Raw genomic sequence first — 15,469 nt, 5'->3', positions numbered from 1 at the left:
TATCTTTTGTATGATCTTCTTGATATTGTTAGCAGCCTCCACGGTGCCGTTCATCTTTGGCCGGTACGGAGAAGAGTTATGGTGTTTTATTTTGGACTGCATGCAGAGTTCAGTTTAGTACCATTATCAGTGATAACTCTCTCAGGAGACAGCAGGTTTCTCAAGTAGATATTTGATAGAATCCATCTTAGAAGTCAATAAAGTGGTATGATTCAACATATACTGTCTTAGTCGGCGAGCATCCCAAGCCAAAGCACAGCAAGCTTTCTCGAGCTGTGAGTATCTTATTTCACAGTCGGTACCTTTTGCTAAGGCAGTGTATGGCATGCTCTTTTCGACCAGACTCGTCATGTTGCCCCAGCACACCCTATTGAATTTTCTAACACAGTCAAATACATGATTAGAGGTCTTCCTTCAACTGGTAGCATCAGAATTGGAGGTTCTTGGAGATATTTCTTGACTTTGACATTCATCATTCCATACCATCTCTTGATTTTTCTTTTTTAGTAATTTGAAGATGGGTTTGCAGGTAGCAGTCAAGTGTGGAATGAATCGGGCAATGTAATTCAAGTGTCCCAAGAAACCTCTGACTTCTTTCTTGTCTATTTCAGTACCCAGATTTACAATTTCAATTGACTCCTCTTGCGGCTGTATGGTCTTTTCTTCTTGTAGTACCAGTCTGGCAAGTTCTCCAGGGACTTCACAATCCTCCTCACTTCCATCCTCGGCTTGGTAGGTCGGATTTTCAAAGTCATGATGAACAGTAGCAGAACTATTATCGACAGGATCCAGAGTGGATATGGATATGCAATTTGTTACGTGAGTGTGTGCAAGAAAACATAGCTTGTTTGAAAAATAACAAGAAAGATAAAGAGCGCAATATTTGAATGCAAAAGGTCCATTGATTTATTGAATATGAATATGCTTATGAAAATGACAAAACCCATGAAAAATTAGCTATTGTGCCCCGGGTATAGACACAATGCTTTGAAACACAAAAATGGCAATAACAATTACTCCTGACTAAAGGAAATCGGGATAGTGTCTTCAGCCTTCCAATTATTGAGTCCGTCACCAATTATTGGGAAAATCCAGCTATCCAAGTTGCAATTGCTATCAGCATCTTCTACAGCATTGACAGTCTCGTCATGGTTAGGCAGAGGAGCAGTGATGACCTTAGGAGTCTCCGGAGGATCAGAGGTAGCCGCCTGTATCTTTCCACTTCGAATGCCGTTTTCAACATGTTCACCTGTCAATATAAGTTCAGTGAAACCCGATGAGGAACTCCTCAATAGATGGCTGTAGAATGGGCCAGTCAGCGTGCTCATGAACATGTCTACTAACTCTCTGTCAGTCAGAGGAGGTTTGACTCTGCCAGCCAAATCTCTCCATTTTTGAGCATATTCTTTGAAGCTTTCTTTAGAGCCCATAGTCATATTTTGCAACTGTAACCGAGTAGGCGCTAATTCAGAATTATACTGGTAATGCTTGTAGAAAGCTGTTGCTAAATCAGTCCAGGTGCGGATGTCAGAGCTCTCGAGCTGATAGTACCATTCCAACTGTGTGCCAGACAGACTCTCTTGGAAGAAATGGATCCATAGTTTCCTATTAGTGGTATACAGCTGAATCCTTCTCACATAAGCTCTCAGATGCATCTGAGGACAAGATGCCCCATCGTATATAGTGAAAGTGGGGATCTTGAATTTGCGAGGAATGACCACATCAGAGACCAGTCCCAAGCTTTCGAAATCCAGACCGGGCGCCTTTTGACCCTCCATAGCTAGCATGCGTTCTTCCAGCGACTTATACTTGTCATCTTTTGGAGAGTACTGTTCATTTTCATAATCTTCATCGTCGTCCTCAGGGTTGCAAGGATCAGCATTCTCATCTTCTGAATCTGTCTCTGTTTCCTCTTCCGGACCATTCGGGATCCCAAACTTGACTCCTGCGGCCTGTCCTTTACGCCTTCTTCCCGGGTTAATGAAACTCACAGCTTTCTTGTCTTTCTTCTTTTCGAGCAAAAGAGCCTTCAGTTCCTCCTGCCCCTTGGATAAGCTTAGCATCATCTCCTTGAATTGAGCATTCTGAGTCTGGAGATCTTTGACAGTTTGTTCGAGATCCATTTTTCTGTTTAGAAGGAAGACCGTGAGAACATTGAACTTGTAGAATACCTGTTATGCAGTGTTATGTTATGCTATGCAATGTATGAAATGTTTTCAAGGACTTTTGGAATTTAACTTTGCGTAAATCACCAACAAGAGAGAAATGTTTATTGCTAATTTCTTTGACCAATGTTCATTACAAAAGGAATAATAATAAAAATACAATGAAAGCTCAAGTCTCCCAGGGGCGGCTTCTTTTTGGGCGAAGATACGCATTGAGTCTTCGTTCCTCATTAAGCTGACTGGTAAGTTCTAACACTTTCTTCCTTTCTGCGACGAACTGAGTCTCGAAAGTATCCCTTTCTTCTCTCAACTGGATCCAGGATCTCTTTAGTTCCTCAACATTGGTAGGCATATCTGGATAAGGAATGATCTGAGGAGCACCTCCTTCAGCTTCAGGTTCGACAATCTGAGGTCCGATTGCAAGATATGGCATGACAAGTTCACGAGCTCTGGCGCGTACCCATCTGAGATAAGGTTCCATAAGAATAGAATTTTTCTGTCCTAACGTACCTCTCTTCACCATGCCCCAAGCTCGTACAAATCTTTGACGGAGACCTTGGGAATCGTTGTCATAGTCAAACACAGTGCCTTGGATAATTATCTCATGTGGACCATCTCTTCGAGCACAACCAAACTGACGTAGGGCTAGAGTAGGATTATAAGTAATACCTCCTCTTATCCCCATGAGTGGTACATTAGAGAATTCTCCACATCGGTCAATGATGATAGCATTTTCTTTGAGATGAGGACACCACCGGATGTCTGAATGGGAAAGCGATATTATCCTTTGAGACCATTTCAAATTCTGCTCATTCTTCAAGACTGATGGAGGAAGGTGCGAAATAAACCACCTAGACAGTAAAGGCATGCAGCACATGAGAGTCCCTTGCCTTTTCATAGTACGAGTGTGAAGGGAATGCCAAATGTCTCCAAGCAAGGTAGGTACAGGGTTATGAGTGAGAAATATCTTAATAGCATTCATGTCTATGAATTGGTCCGGGTTGGGAAATAGCACCAAACCATAGATTAGTAATGCTAGAACCTCTTCGAAAGCATGGACATTCATGACCCTTAAGAATTCTCGGGCCTTATTCATCAGAAATTTGGCAAGTAAACCCTTAACTCCACTTCTTGTTACCCAATTAGTTTCAATGTCTGATTTTGTCAAGTGTAATGCTGCGGCCACTTTTTCGGACTTCGGAATCTTTTCTAAACCACTGAAAGGCACTTGATCAAGAATAGGTACCCCAAGCAGCTTGGAAAATTCTTCCAATGTGGGCACCAACTGATAATCTGGGAATGTGAAGCAATGATGTTTAGGATCGAAGAACTGGAATAGGACTCTCATCATGTCTTCTTTGAAACCAGTGGTAACCAAATTGAGGAGAGAACCATGCTTCTTGATGAACTGAGCATGATCTGGAAGTTCTGACACTAAGTCCTTGAGTTGAGGAGAGATGACTGCAAAATTGATCCGGATGGTCTTCCTGGGAGCCATAGCCTTACAAAATAGAGCCAAGTTAAATCCCTAAGTCCTTGAAATGATTAGTGCAATGTCATTATGTTATGATGCCATGATGTTATGATGTTATGTAGATAACAAACGCACACAAATCACACAACAATCATCCCTAGGTTTTAAGGCTTGGCTGAGTCCATAGGTAAGTACCCTCCCCACTGAAGTTTGGTTGGTTCAACCTGTCCTAGAATAGTACTCGGGTTCTAGAAGGATCTCCAATCATTGACCTTCCTTTAGGTCCACTTCAGTGCAACACCAAGTGGTTGACCGAAGCTTCCCTAAAGTCCAATCTCAAGGAGTGTAGTATCGAGTCTCAACCAACCCCAGTCGGAACCGAAGTCAGTTATCTCACTACTTTCTAATGGCTAGGATGAGTCAATTAGGGTTCTAAAGGTCTGGTTAATGCTTTGATGACACCACGCGGAAGCCAAATTTTTCCTCAAGTAAACATGAGGAACATCAGGACATCCAAAGTGTCACACTAACCGTAGCCATCATTTTGACCATTCCAGTATACGCCGGATAGTCGCGATGATCTTTTGCTACTTACCTAAGGTACACTAGATCCGGGTGTAGGATCTTTCACTCAAGCATAAAATACCCAAGCAATCCCTTAAAAGTAAATCAGACAATTTGAATAAGTGATCTTGTTTTTTTAAGGTAACCTCTCTTTTTAAGTCCCCAGCAGAGTCGCCAGTTCTGTCATACGGTGAACTGACTTGGGGTATTTTGCTTTTTATCGCAATGTCGCGGATAGCAAGAGTCGCCACCGACTTTTCTTTTATCCAATAAGGAAAGGTGGAAAAGAACAGGAAAGACCTCAATAGATTTTGGGTTCGGGAGGTACATTATACAAAGGGAAGGTATTAGCACCCTTTGTATCCATGGTTATCCATGGGCTCTTAATTGCTGGATCACTTATATTTTTGTCTGAAAAGTGTTGGTGAATTGTTTAAAAATGTTTCGAAAAGAGAGTTTAACTTTGTAATGATTCTCGTATGAATGTATACAAAGTATTTATCTCGTTTGATTTTGAAAAACAGTTTAGAAAAATATAACTTGGTAATGATTCTAGTATGAATGTATACCAAGTGGTGATTTTCTAGGACTTGCAAAGTGTGAGGGGTGGAAAATGTTTTAGGTTATGATCCAGTAATTGAGAGTTATACCTTCCTAAGGTCGTTATGGGCATTTCCTATCCTTATGAGGGTAAAACTGTCCTTACTATTGAGAAGTAAGTAGTTTTATCCTTTGGATGTAAAAGGGTCATTGTAGGGTCATCGATAGGTCATTGAAGGCAACAGTTGTAAGGATACCTTAGCATTCGAAGGGACGATCATCATTTAACCGTAGGCTACACCGAAGGGTCATTGAGGGACAAAATCATATATTCGAAGGCAACATCCGAGGGACTATGATTTATTTTGTAGGGACATGATGATTTTAACCGAAGGGTCTTTGCTAAGGGTATCCCCACGTTCGCGGGACATGACTGTATTACCGTAATACCGTAAGGCAACAAAGAGAGGTCCAAGATCACATATTCAAAGGTAATGTTTTAATTAGTTAGGTAATTAAGATGAATTTCCATATTATAATCCATTAGGATGAACATCCACATTAAAATTAATAAGGCAATAAGGATGACTATCCACATTAAAATTAATTAGTCAATTAGGAATGACTATCCACATTAAAATTAATTAGTCAATTAGGAATACATCTCCATGAGGGTATCCCACAAATAAAGTGGAATACCTAGCCGGCCGTTTCTTCGGAAGTATGCAAGCTTTGCACAATTCAAACACACGGGTGAGAATACCAAGATAAAGTGCAATAGAAAATTGCACTACAAAATGGACACAGCAGTCATAAAGCCAAGTAATGCATGATTATAATAAGACAAAACATAAGACAAACACAAAAAACAGCTACTGGTACGTTCGCCCCGGCCTCGCCTAGCGAAGGCTTAGCGAGGACTCGCTACGGGCTCGCTTAGCGATGTGCTAGCGAGCGTCTGCGGGTTTTGAATTTGGCAACGGCACTATCTCCGGAACTTTGAACTTTATGGCATATAGTTGCATGAATATCATGGACAAACATTCAGGATATTCAGACATACTTAGATTCACATGTGAAATCGAATTACATATCAAAACTTTAATCGTAATGCATCATGTATGTAAAGAATACCGATTGGAAGCGTAAAACAGTGGTGATACGCAAACCTGTGTGCAATTGCGATGTTGGATTGCGATGTTGAAAGGGACTGATCACTCTGGATGCCGGATTGAGTTGGGCAGCGGTAGCTTCGGTGCGGATGAGCTGCCTTCAGGGTTTCCTTACTCTGAATTCTCTGGGTTAGCAGGGTTTCTGCGCCAGGGTTTCCGTCCTTCTCTGTCCGTCTTGGTCTCTCCGTTTGTGTCCGTCCATTTTCGTGGCTGAAGAGCTGGTATTTATAGTGGTAGTGGTGACCTAATGGGCTCAGACTGAAGCCCGAAAATTATAATATTCGCAAGCTTCGCTAGGCGAGCCTGTAGCGAAGGTTCGCTAGGCGAAGGATTTGCTCGCCTAGCGAGCATGCAGTTTATGACCTAATGGGCTCAGAATGAAGCCCAACCATTCTGGTATTCGCAAGCTTCGCTAGGCGAAGGAGTTGCTCGCCTAGCGAGCAAGCTAGTTTGGGCCTCTTCTGGATTGGGTCTGTTGTGAGCTGGGCGTTTGTTCCTTTAAGGTCAGTGCCTTGCAGAATAAGTTGGAGTGCTCCGAGAAATGTCTTGCAAGATTAATGGGCAAATTTTGGGGTATGACACTAAGAATTCTCCCTTTGTTTTTATCACCATATGTGACATAACCCTTGGCCTTTAATGCTAGATTTGAAAAATTGTTAATGTCTCCCGTCATATGCTTGGAACAACCACTGTCAAGATACCAGAGGTTTGAAGTGGTTTTCAAGCATACCTACAAAACATAATTAAGTTTTTTTAGGTACCCAAATTGCTTTGGGTCCTTCATAATTATTGTCTTTCTTTACCCATACATAATGCCCACTTGCTACGCTGAAATTTCTAACATAGCATGCATTTGGTGTATGGCCAATTATTCCGCAATAAAAATAAGTAGGTTCAAAGTTGCTTCTATATCTAGGAACATAAGATTTATTTTTAGGAAATCTCTTCTTTTTAGGATAGTGATGAACAACCATGGGATTGTTTACTTTCTCTTTGGATGGTTGATCCTTAGCCTTAACGAAAATGGTTTTACTGGTACTTGGTTTGGAAAACTTTGAGTAACCAATACCACTTTTATCATTTGAATATCTTTGTTGGCTAAGGACTCCTTCCAATCCAATTTGTCATTTTTCATATCTTTCAAGAAATATTTTTAATTGGACAATTTGGAAAGAAAGTGACTCACAGTTTTTACATACAAAGTTCTGTTTTTCACTAATCATCTTTTGTTTTTCATCGTTGACATCTCTTTCAATTGTCACAGTTTTTCCTTCTAAAGATAAAATTGTTTTCTTTTGAGATGATATAGTTTTATACAGAATTTTGCATTCTTCAAGAAGTTCATTTATAGCACCTTGTGCATCACTATCGAAAAGAGAAAAGTTGCTACTAACCTCATCTTCTTCATCGTCGGAGTGGTGTGAAGCCATTAATGCTAAGTTTGCACATTCTTCGCTCTCCGATTCGGATGAAGAACTTATCTCATTATCTTCCCATGCAACATACGCCTTTTTGTTCTTGAAATCTTTCTTGCCTTTAAAGACTCCTTTCTTTGAGAGTCTTGGACAGTCTGGTTTTATATGACCTTGTTTTCCACATTCATAACATGTGACTTCTTGTGTGGAAGTGAAAGCCTCCCTTTTCCTGAAAAGTTTATTTCTTTTAGCATGAAAAGGTTTGTCATTTTTACCAAAAAACTTATCAAGCCTTTTAACAAGGAGCGTGAAATTTTCATCTTCCTCCAATGCAACCTCATATTTTTCTTCCTTTGATTCAATTTTAAAGCAATTCCTTTGGATTTTTTTTCCTGATTTTCATGCTTTTCAAGTCGTCCAAGTTCAAGTTCATGTTCTTGGAGTTTTCCGAATAACAATGCGGACGTCATTGTAGAAAGACTTTTCTTCTCCGATTTGGCCGTAACTTTAGGTTGTCATTCTCTTGTCAAGGATCGTAGCACTTTAAGGTTGAGATCATCATTTGTGAAGGTTTTTCCAAGAGCGATTAAGTGATTCGTTAAGTGAACAAATCTTTTCTGTAAAGCAACAATGGATTCTCCGGGATGCATTCTGAACATTTTGTATTCTTGACTCAATGTATTTAATCTGGATCTTTTGACTTTAGTGGTTCCTTCGTGAGTCTCCACCAAAGTATCCCATATTTATTTTACAGATTTACATTGAGATATGCGGAAGAACTCGTCCATACTTAATGCACTTTGAAGAATATTGATGGCCTTCTTCTCATTAAGTATTCTCTTCTTATCGTCTTCATCATACTAACTTTTGATCTTTGGGATGCCAACACCATTGACCACACTTGTCGGATTATGCGGACTATTTTCTACGGTTTCTCAGATACCATCTCCTTGTGCTTCTAAATGTGCTTTCATGCGGATTTTCCAGAAGTCGAAATATTCTCCAGAAATAGAGGCGGTTTGTTGCTACTACCTCCATCTTTAAACACCGGGTTTGCGCTTGCGGAAGCCATTGTTTGGATCTGTGGAACAAGTTACCAGAACCTGTTCTGATGCCAAATGTAAGTTAGGAATGATCCTAAGAGGGGGGTGAATTAGGACTTTAGAAAATTTATTCGGATTTGGTGGATAAATGTTCTTTTCTTTTCTGGATTGGTATGATATTGAAAGCGGTAAAGAACGGAAAGTAAAGAGCACCGGGAATTATACTGGTTCCCCTCACAACTTGAGAGTACTCCAGTCCCCTTACAATGTGTAAGAGATTTTATTATTGTTAGATCTCGTAAAGCAAGTCTCTAACTAAGTAATCAAGAACAGTCCTCTTGAAAACTTAACTCACAAAAAAAAATCCTTCATTTTCTTGACACTTATATCCAACAATCATGGATAATAAGCAATACACCTAAAACCAAACAATCCTTGGTACTTAGGATTTTACAAAGCAATTGAATGAATATGAATATTTGTACTGGATAAGACTTTAATCAATTGATTAGAATCTTCTTCTCTTTCAATATGAAAGTTTAAAACAAAATAATCTCTAAGTGCTCAAGAGTGCTTTTGAAGAAAATGATATGAAAATTCTTTTTCAAAAGTATCTCAAAATGAAAAATAGATGAAAATGAATGTATAGAGATTTTGCAAATTGATTTGAAAGAGGTGAATTTTGAAATGAAAATATAAAGATTATTTATAGTATGAATGCATCCCTTCAATCATAACATGGCAATGATTAGAATAAAAATCAGAGATTTGTTGATGAAAAGATGTAAGCTTTTGCCATGAAGAGTTATGATGAAATGGTGCAAAGAATGGTGAAATAACACTTCAGATTTTTCAAAAAATTTCCAGCATCAATCGATTGACCCTCATAACCAATCGATTGACATAAGCAAAATATTGAAAAAATACACTAAGATCAATCAATTGGTCCAGCTTTAAAAACGAAAAATTTTAAAACAGAAAGTTTGATCAATCGATTGCAAGATGGCATCAATCGATTGACATAGCCAAAACTTTGAAAATTTTCTAAGTTAAAAAACTTTTAAATATGCAATTTTTTAAACATCATTTTAAAACAAATAATCATGATAGAAAAAGTTTAGAGTGATCATATTAATGTATGATAAAAAAAATTGAGCACTAGGAGTATATTGTCAAGAATTCCATATACCTTTACTAGATCCATGAAAAACTTGAGCAATGTTGAAATGATCTTCTTTTTCCATTCTTTTGATATGGAGAGCTTGATATGTTGTCTTCATCAAAATCTTGTAGGAAGCTTGTCTTCACACCTTATACCAATAAAAGATGACTTTTGAATCGTAATATTCAGTTGGTAATCCGGACATTCAAACCCAAGCAACAAACCTCTCTAATGTGTCACTTGACAGGTGAAAGTTCAGACTACACTCTTTCATAGTGAGATAGTGATCATAGATGAACCAAGACTCGTCCGTGATCGCAGCATTATGATCTTCATCATGTGAGAAGATGAATAAATAGTAATCATTGCTCATATAAATGATGTTAATCACTCATATCCTCGTCCGCGTTTGTTTCAATCTGGTGTTCAACGCTTTATATCCTATTCTTCTTCCTAGAAGCTTCACAATCACTCATCTTCTCCAAAATTTGTGAATTCTCTCCTCTTTACTATATATGATGAACTCTGGATAAACATATCTTCCTTCTACATGTTCTTCCCCTTCATGCCTTCCATACCCTCCAAATCCTCACCCATTGATATTTCTTCCTCCTCAAGTCACTTCCCTTTATTGACTTCAAACATTTTGTCCCCAAAACCATATCATGATTTGTCCCCTACAAACATAATTTTCATTAGATGGTTTCCTCGGGATCTTCTCTTTGACCACCGTCTCTCCCACCACATAACTGTAGTCTCTAGTGAGTGAAGAGTGTGTTGAGAAACCCTGTTCCCCTCCTTTGAATTTCTGTGTTCCTTTCTTTCACATCATCTTCATCTTGTGCTTTCTTTTGGTTCCTCACTTTGCCCTAGCAAAAATGCCTCCATTTGCTTTAGTTTAGTTGTCAAAGGAAACCCTATCCTAAATTCTGAATAAATTCCGATTGCTGCAACTGTATCCAAAATAAGAAAAACTAATAGATAATAAACACTAATTTTATATATAAATAATTTTTATATATCTATTATCAAAGTATACATGTCTTGCTTCTTATTCCGCACTTCAAGACCAAATTTCATTGCACATTTTATCTCATATAGTAAAATCTTTGCAACATTCTGGTAATACCATATTCTTTTTCTTTTTCATACTTGATAAGGGAAGAAATGCTAAAGATTGTATAAAATTTTATAAAAATGGAGTAACTAATTGAACCGAGGGGACCAACCTTTGCACTATGTACAAAAGAGCATCCTCTCTGCATCACACTGAGGGATGATTACAAATCTTTAACTCCTATAAATCTTTGTTGAGCTACACCCAGAAAAAGAATAATAAATAAAAAATGAAAATTATAGACAATCAAAATCCTTCAACACTAGCCTTCCTAGAGGCTGAGGTTAATGACTTGCGGCTTTCTTGCCTATCAAGCTCCTCTAAATATAGGGTAGAAGAAAATGCGTGAGGCGGAAGTTGAATCGGCACTCCCGACCATCTTGGAGGCGAAACAGATACCAGGGCTCTGGCTGATGGTGAAGGAGAGAAACTCGACCGTGATGCAGGGTGGATTATAGCATCGAGACTTGGTGATCTTGACATTTGTTTTGTAGAGGTTTGTGCTGGTTCTTGCAATGGGAATCTAGAAGAATGCTTCAAATCCTGTATCTTTTTTAGATTTTCAACAACGGTTCCCATAGTTGGTCTTTCTGATGGCTCCATTTGAAGGCATCTTTGTGCAATGTTAGCTATTGTTCTTGCCGCTTTAGAAGGAAATCGACCTTTGAGTTGAGGATCCATGATCATTGACAAACGGTGATTATCTGATAGGAAAGGCCTGCTCCACTTCACCAAATTCCTCTCTTCCTTAGGGTGACGGCTATCGAGATTCTTTCTTCCCGTAAGTAGCTCTAGAAGAAAAATTCCAAAACTCCATACGTTGCTCTTTGGAGTGAGCAATCCTTTCTCCAGTGTTTCCATGGATAGGTTTCCAACGGCCTGAGCAATATTATATTCATGAACATGATGAATGCGAACAAAAATTATGGAAGAGATATTCATGATAAATACAACAATAAACGTAAGAGGGTATTAGCAAAATATTGTAGGGATTTTCGAGTAACACTACAGTATAAATCAAAGCACTTACAGATGAACTGCTTGAAATCTCTTCCTTGGGGACATGTCCAACACAGCCATACCCTGAAAGCTTTGCACTGAAATCTTTGTCAATCTGTATGTTGGCTGTTGAGAATTCATTATACATTGCCTGCAGACGCAAAAGATCTATGTCAACAAAGAGAAAAACATACACTTGATTGAATAATGTGCTAACGAGAGGTCAATGGAAACAAAATAACTAATCATGAAATCCTTGAAATTATCCCGTCCATATAATGATCATATAGCACAGACACTTCACAGTGAAAGCATGTCCGGTGTCTGACACGTGTTAAGTACAACACAATCACATGCAGTTACATTCAAATATTTTACTTTCTAAAATTATATATTGGTGCCAAAGTGTCATTGCTTCATAGATTGTGACAAACAAAATAGCTAGGTCCTTTAACTCTCCCTCAGTGTGATCATATAGAAAATGAAGACATAACAGCATGAGGTTTCTTCAGCTCATTACATGATTCAATATAATTACATATTAATTACCTGAAAAGGCCCTTCTTCGTGCAAGAAAGATAGACCTAGTGCAGCACATATTGCAATTTTCATTCTTGTATTCCAATCAATTGATGGTCCATCAGATCTCCCATACAATAGGCGGTCCAAGCTTCCATGGTGTAGCTTCTCATAAACCAACATTCTATGTTCCGAACCATCACGGGCGTGAAATCCTAGCACTCTACAGAGGTTTGGATGCCGCAAAGATGAAAGAGTATTAACCTCATTTATGAATTCCTTCAAGCCCTGAAAAAAGGCATATAGTATTAGTCCAAACGTAATATAGAATTTTTATGTAAGAAAATTCACAACACTAACAGTAACTTGTAACTGAAATTATGCTTCCATCAGAAAGTATGCAATTCTCACAGTTTTTGATCACCACAAAGATTTGGCAACATATTCATATGCATTGACTAGAAACAAAACAGAGAAAGGAGGATAGCCAATAGCAAGAAGAAAAATTTATAAACACTGCAATATAGCAAGTTGAACAACACAAACTAAGAAAACATAAAAACAGTCTTAATTGTTGCATTTGTTGGTGAATTCCTTCATTTTTAATTAGGGAAAGGGAAATTAGTATCAAATAAAGTGACACTAAGGATCATTTTAAAGCCATTCCAACCCAAACCTTGAAAAAAAAAAGGATCGGAGTAGATTTTTGAACCAAACCAATTGGATGAACAAATATCAAAACCGAAGAGATTGGATCGGATGGCTTTTCCTCCCAAAACAGAACCAATCAAATCCAGGGACTCCCATACATCATACATATAACGGAATGATACAAAATAACTGTCACAAACATTTATCATAATATCAGAAACAATAACCCACGAGTACTGATGATAGGGCAAAAAGAAACATCACTAACCCAGTGGCATTTTGGTAAAAGAAAACATGTTGAATAAAATAAAGAATCGATTTTGCTCACCATAAAAGCCAAGAATTGTAGCTTCATGGTTAACGTGTATACAAGGATGATAGCAATTTACCTTTATTGAATCCAGTAACACGTTTTATTATCAACTCACATTTCAAAAACACTAACATGCAAATAGGGGATGTAATGAGTAATGACCAATTAGGCAATTAATAATTTGAATGCATGAGAATACTGCACTACAGAGAAAAAGTACCTAAGTTGATGGGTGAAGGCGTGTAAAACTAAAATACTGAAATACAGAGAAAAGTACCTGATTTGATGGGCGAAGGCGTGTGACCGTGGCTTCAAACTTTTTTGAACTTGAAGCATCATCACCAAAGGAAGCTTTATAGATGGTGGATGAAAGAGATTCTGACATGTATCGATCTGAAGAGAAATTGTGGCAAGCAGCAGCAAGCTCGTCGTAAGAAAAATTTCTAAGTGACCCAGTTGGTGGAAGCGGCAAAGGTCCAGAAGAATATAAGGGAACACTAGCTGTGCCCAACTTAAAGCTTCCCATAGTCTTCAGTGTACCACCACCCTTAGGAGATGGAAGCGGTAAAGGTTGTGGACTAGGTGAACGCTGCTCCTTCACTGATCCACCTCGATATTTTGGCTCTTCTTCCTCATACTCAATTGAGGCCAAAGCATCTTGGTCTGCTTCATCGAGAGACGATGGAGCAGACAATGCTCGTATTCTATTGTTACTAACTTTAACACTAGGTTGAATGGGTTTCACTCTGATCTTAAAGCTAGGAGGTGCTGACTGGAGTGAGCGAGTATGAGTTTGAGGTTCAGGTAGTACTGTTGGTGAATCCTCGCCAGGGCTTACGCGTTTTACATACACAATCTGATCAGACTTTTTCTTCTTTCTCTTCAATATAGGAAAACACCCCATGGTATGTACAGAACTAGGATGTTATAGAAAACTGTTTATGTCTGCAAAAACAAAATAGAAGGAGCATAAATTAAAGATATCCAAAACAACTTACTGAAATTCAACATAACATTCTGATACCCCAAAAGAAATAATGCAAACATGTGTTTCTGAAGACAGTGTGACACCCCATTTTAAATTTCCTATCTCATTAAAATAAGGCAGGCACTTGATAGATAAAAGCTTAAAAGAAATTGGTGAAGCAGTGTGCCAATGAGGTTCCCGCCACACCTATCACGATTCATGTGACTAGTATTGCTGGAGTGAGGCCTTGATCGAATCATGATTCATGCAATTCGAATTATCAAGTGCCTACCAACTATCTTTGATTAGTCCAAGGGAAAAGTAACTACTACACAAACAATTTTCATTTCCATTCTTTTCATTCCTTATTCAGAACTATTACTAGGATTAGTAAACAATTGGTTAATCAATCAATCACCTCATAAACCCCATTTCCAACTTGTATACATCACATTCCAAAAAAAAATTGTCTAACCAAGTTATATTATTTTCCCCATCTCACTCCCCAATTTCCACAACAAATATTCAATAAATAAAAGCAAAAGAAAAAAGAAAAAGAAAAGTGTAGAAATGCATGTTTACCGATGAACAAAACTACTCAATTGCTAAACCCTTACTAGTTCAACTGCACGAATCTCCACATCAAAAACTACATGAATGAAAAGCATCTCAGATCCATAATATCAATGGAATTTTAACATAAATTTATTCAATCAATTTAGTTTAACATATCAATATAAAAAAAAAATGAAATTTCATCCCCAATAGTTACAAACAGATTGAAAAAAAAAAAATCATCAATACAAAAACCTAAATTCCGAATGAAATTTCCATAGAAAAACGCTAAAATTACACAAATCGAAGGTAAAGTAGAAAAAATCAAACAAACCTGAACGAGAAATGGTTGTTCATGCAATTCACAGTGAAGCGATCAAAAGTCGAAGAAATGGTAAAAATTTATTGAAATTTCGTGTGGTTTTGATTCGTCCACGATTGAACTCTTATAGAGTCAAAGAAAGCAGATTGAAAAAGCTGCGAAGTGAAGGTTTTAGAGAGAGAAAGTAGAAGAATATTGAGAGTGAGAGAGATTATAAAAGAAGATGGAAAATAATTAACATTGGTCAAAGATATTAAAAACCCAAAGTTAATTAATGTTATTATCATAATTAAATTATTAAACACTAATGACCAAATAAGATTGGTTATTAATATTCAAATATTTGTATTGGTATTGGAATGAATTTAGACACTCAATTACATATAAGAATTTGAATTATGAAACATTTTTTCCTAGAAAAAATTGAGATACATCATTTCTTATAATATTTATATATTTTTCTAGTAAAAAAAGTAAATATTTATAATGGT

General features: G+C 37.7%; 1 protein-coding gene across 2 annotated transcripts; it reads right to left on the bottom strand.

The window, feature by feature from the left end:
* Positions 1–10,703: 10,703 nt before the first annotated feature.
* Positions 10,704–15,217, bottom strand: LOC127105152 (probable serine/threonine-protein kinase PBL1). 2 transcript variants are annotated; one of them, XM_051042310.1, is made up of 6 exons: positions 14,991–15,203; positions 14,684–14,750; positions 13,412–14,079; positions 12,201–12,458; positions 11,683–11,802; positions 10,704–11,531 (listed from the first exon to the last, which is right to left on the bottom strand). In XM_051042310.1, the coding sequence occupies exons 3-6, from the start codon at positions 14,036–14,038 to the stop codon at positions 10,899–10,901; spliced, it is 1,638 nt and encodes a 545-aa protein (XP_050898267.1). In that variant the 5' UTR covers positions 14,039–14,079; positions 14,684–14,750; positions 14,991–15,203; the 3' UTR covers positions 10,704–10,898. The 2 variants fall into 2 exon arrangements, with proteins under 2 accessions (XP_050898267.1, XP_050898266.1); XM_051042309.1 differs by lacking the exon at positions 14,684–14,750 and having other exon boundaries at positions 14,991–15,217.
* Positions 15,218–15,469: the final 252 nt, after the last annotated feature.

The sequence above is a fragment of the Lathyrus oleraceus genome, chromosome 7 (genome assembly GCF_024323335.1).
Source record: "Lathyrus oleraceus cultivar Zhongwan6 chromosome 7, CAAS_Psat_ZW6_1.0, whole genome shotgun sequence".
NCBI lineage: Eukaryota > Viridiplantae > Streptophyta > Magnoliopsida > Fabales > Fabaceae > Lathyrus > Lathyrus oleraceus.
Note: the sequence above shows the minus strand (reverse complement) of the source record. Positions and strands in the feature narration are given on the sequence as shown.

Coding starts and splice junctions, on each gene's coding strand:
- LOC127105152 (XM_051042309.1), bottom strand. CDS start 14,038: ATGGGGTGTTTTCCTATATTGAAGAGAAAGAAGAAAAAGTCTGATCAG. Junction 12,459..13,411: donor GCCTTCGCCCATCAAATCAG/GTACTTTTCTCT, acceptor GCCTTTTTTCAG/GGCTTGAAGGAATTCATAAA. Junction 11,803..12,200: donor ACGAAGAAGGGCCTTTTCAG/GTAATTAATATG, acceptor TTGCGTCTGCAG/GCAATGTATAATGAATTCTC.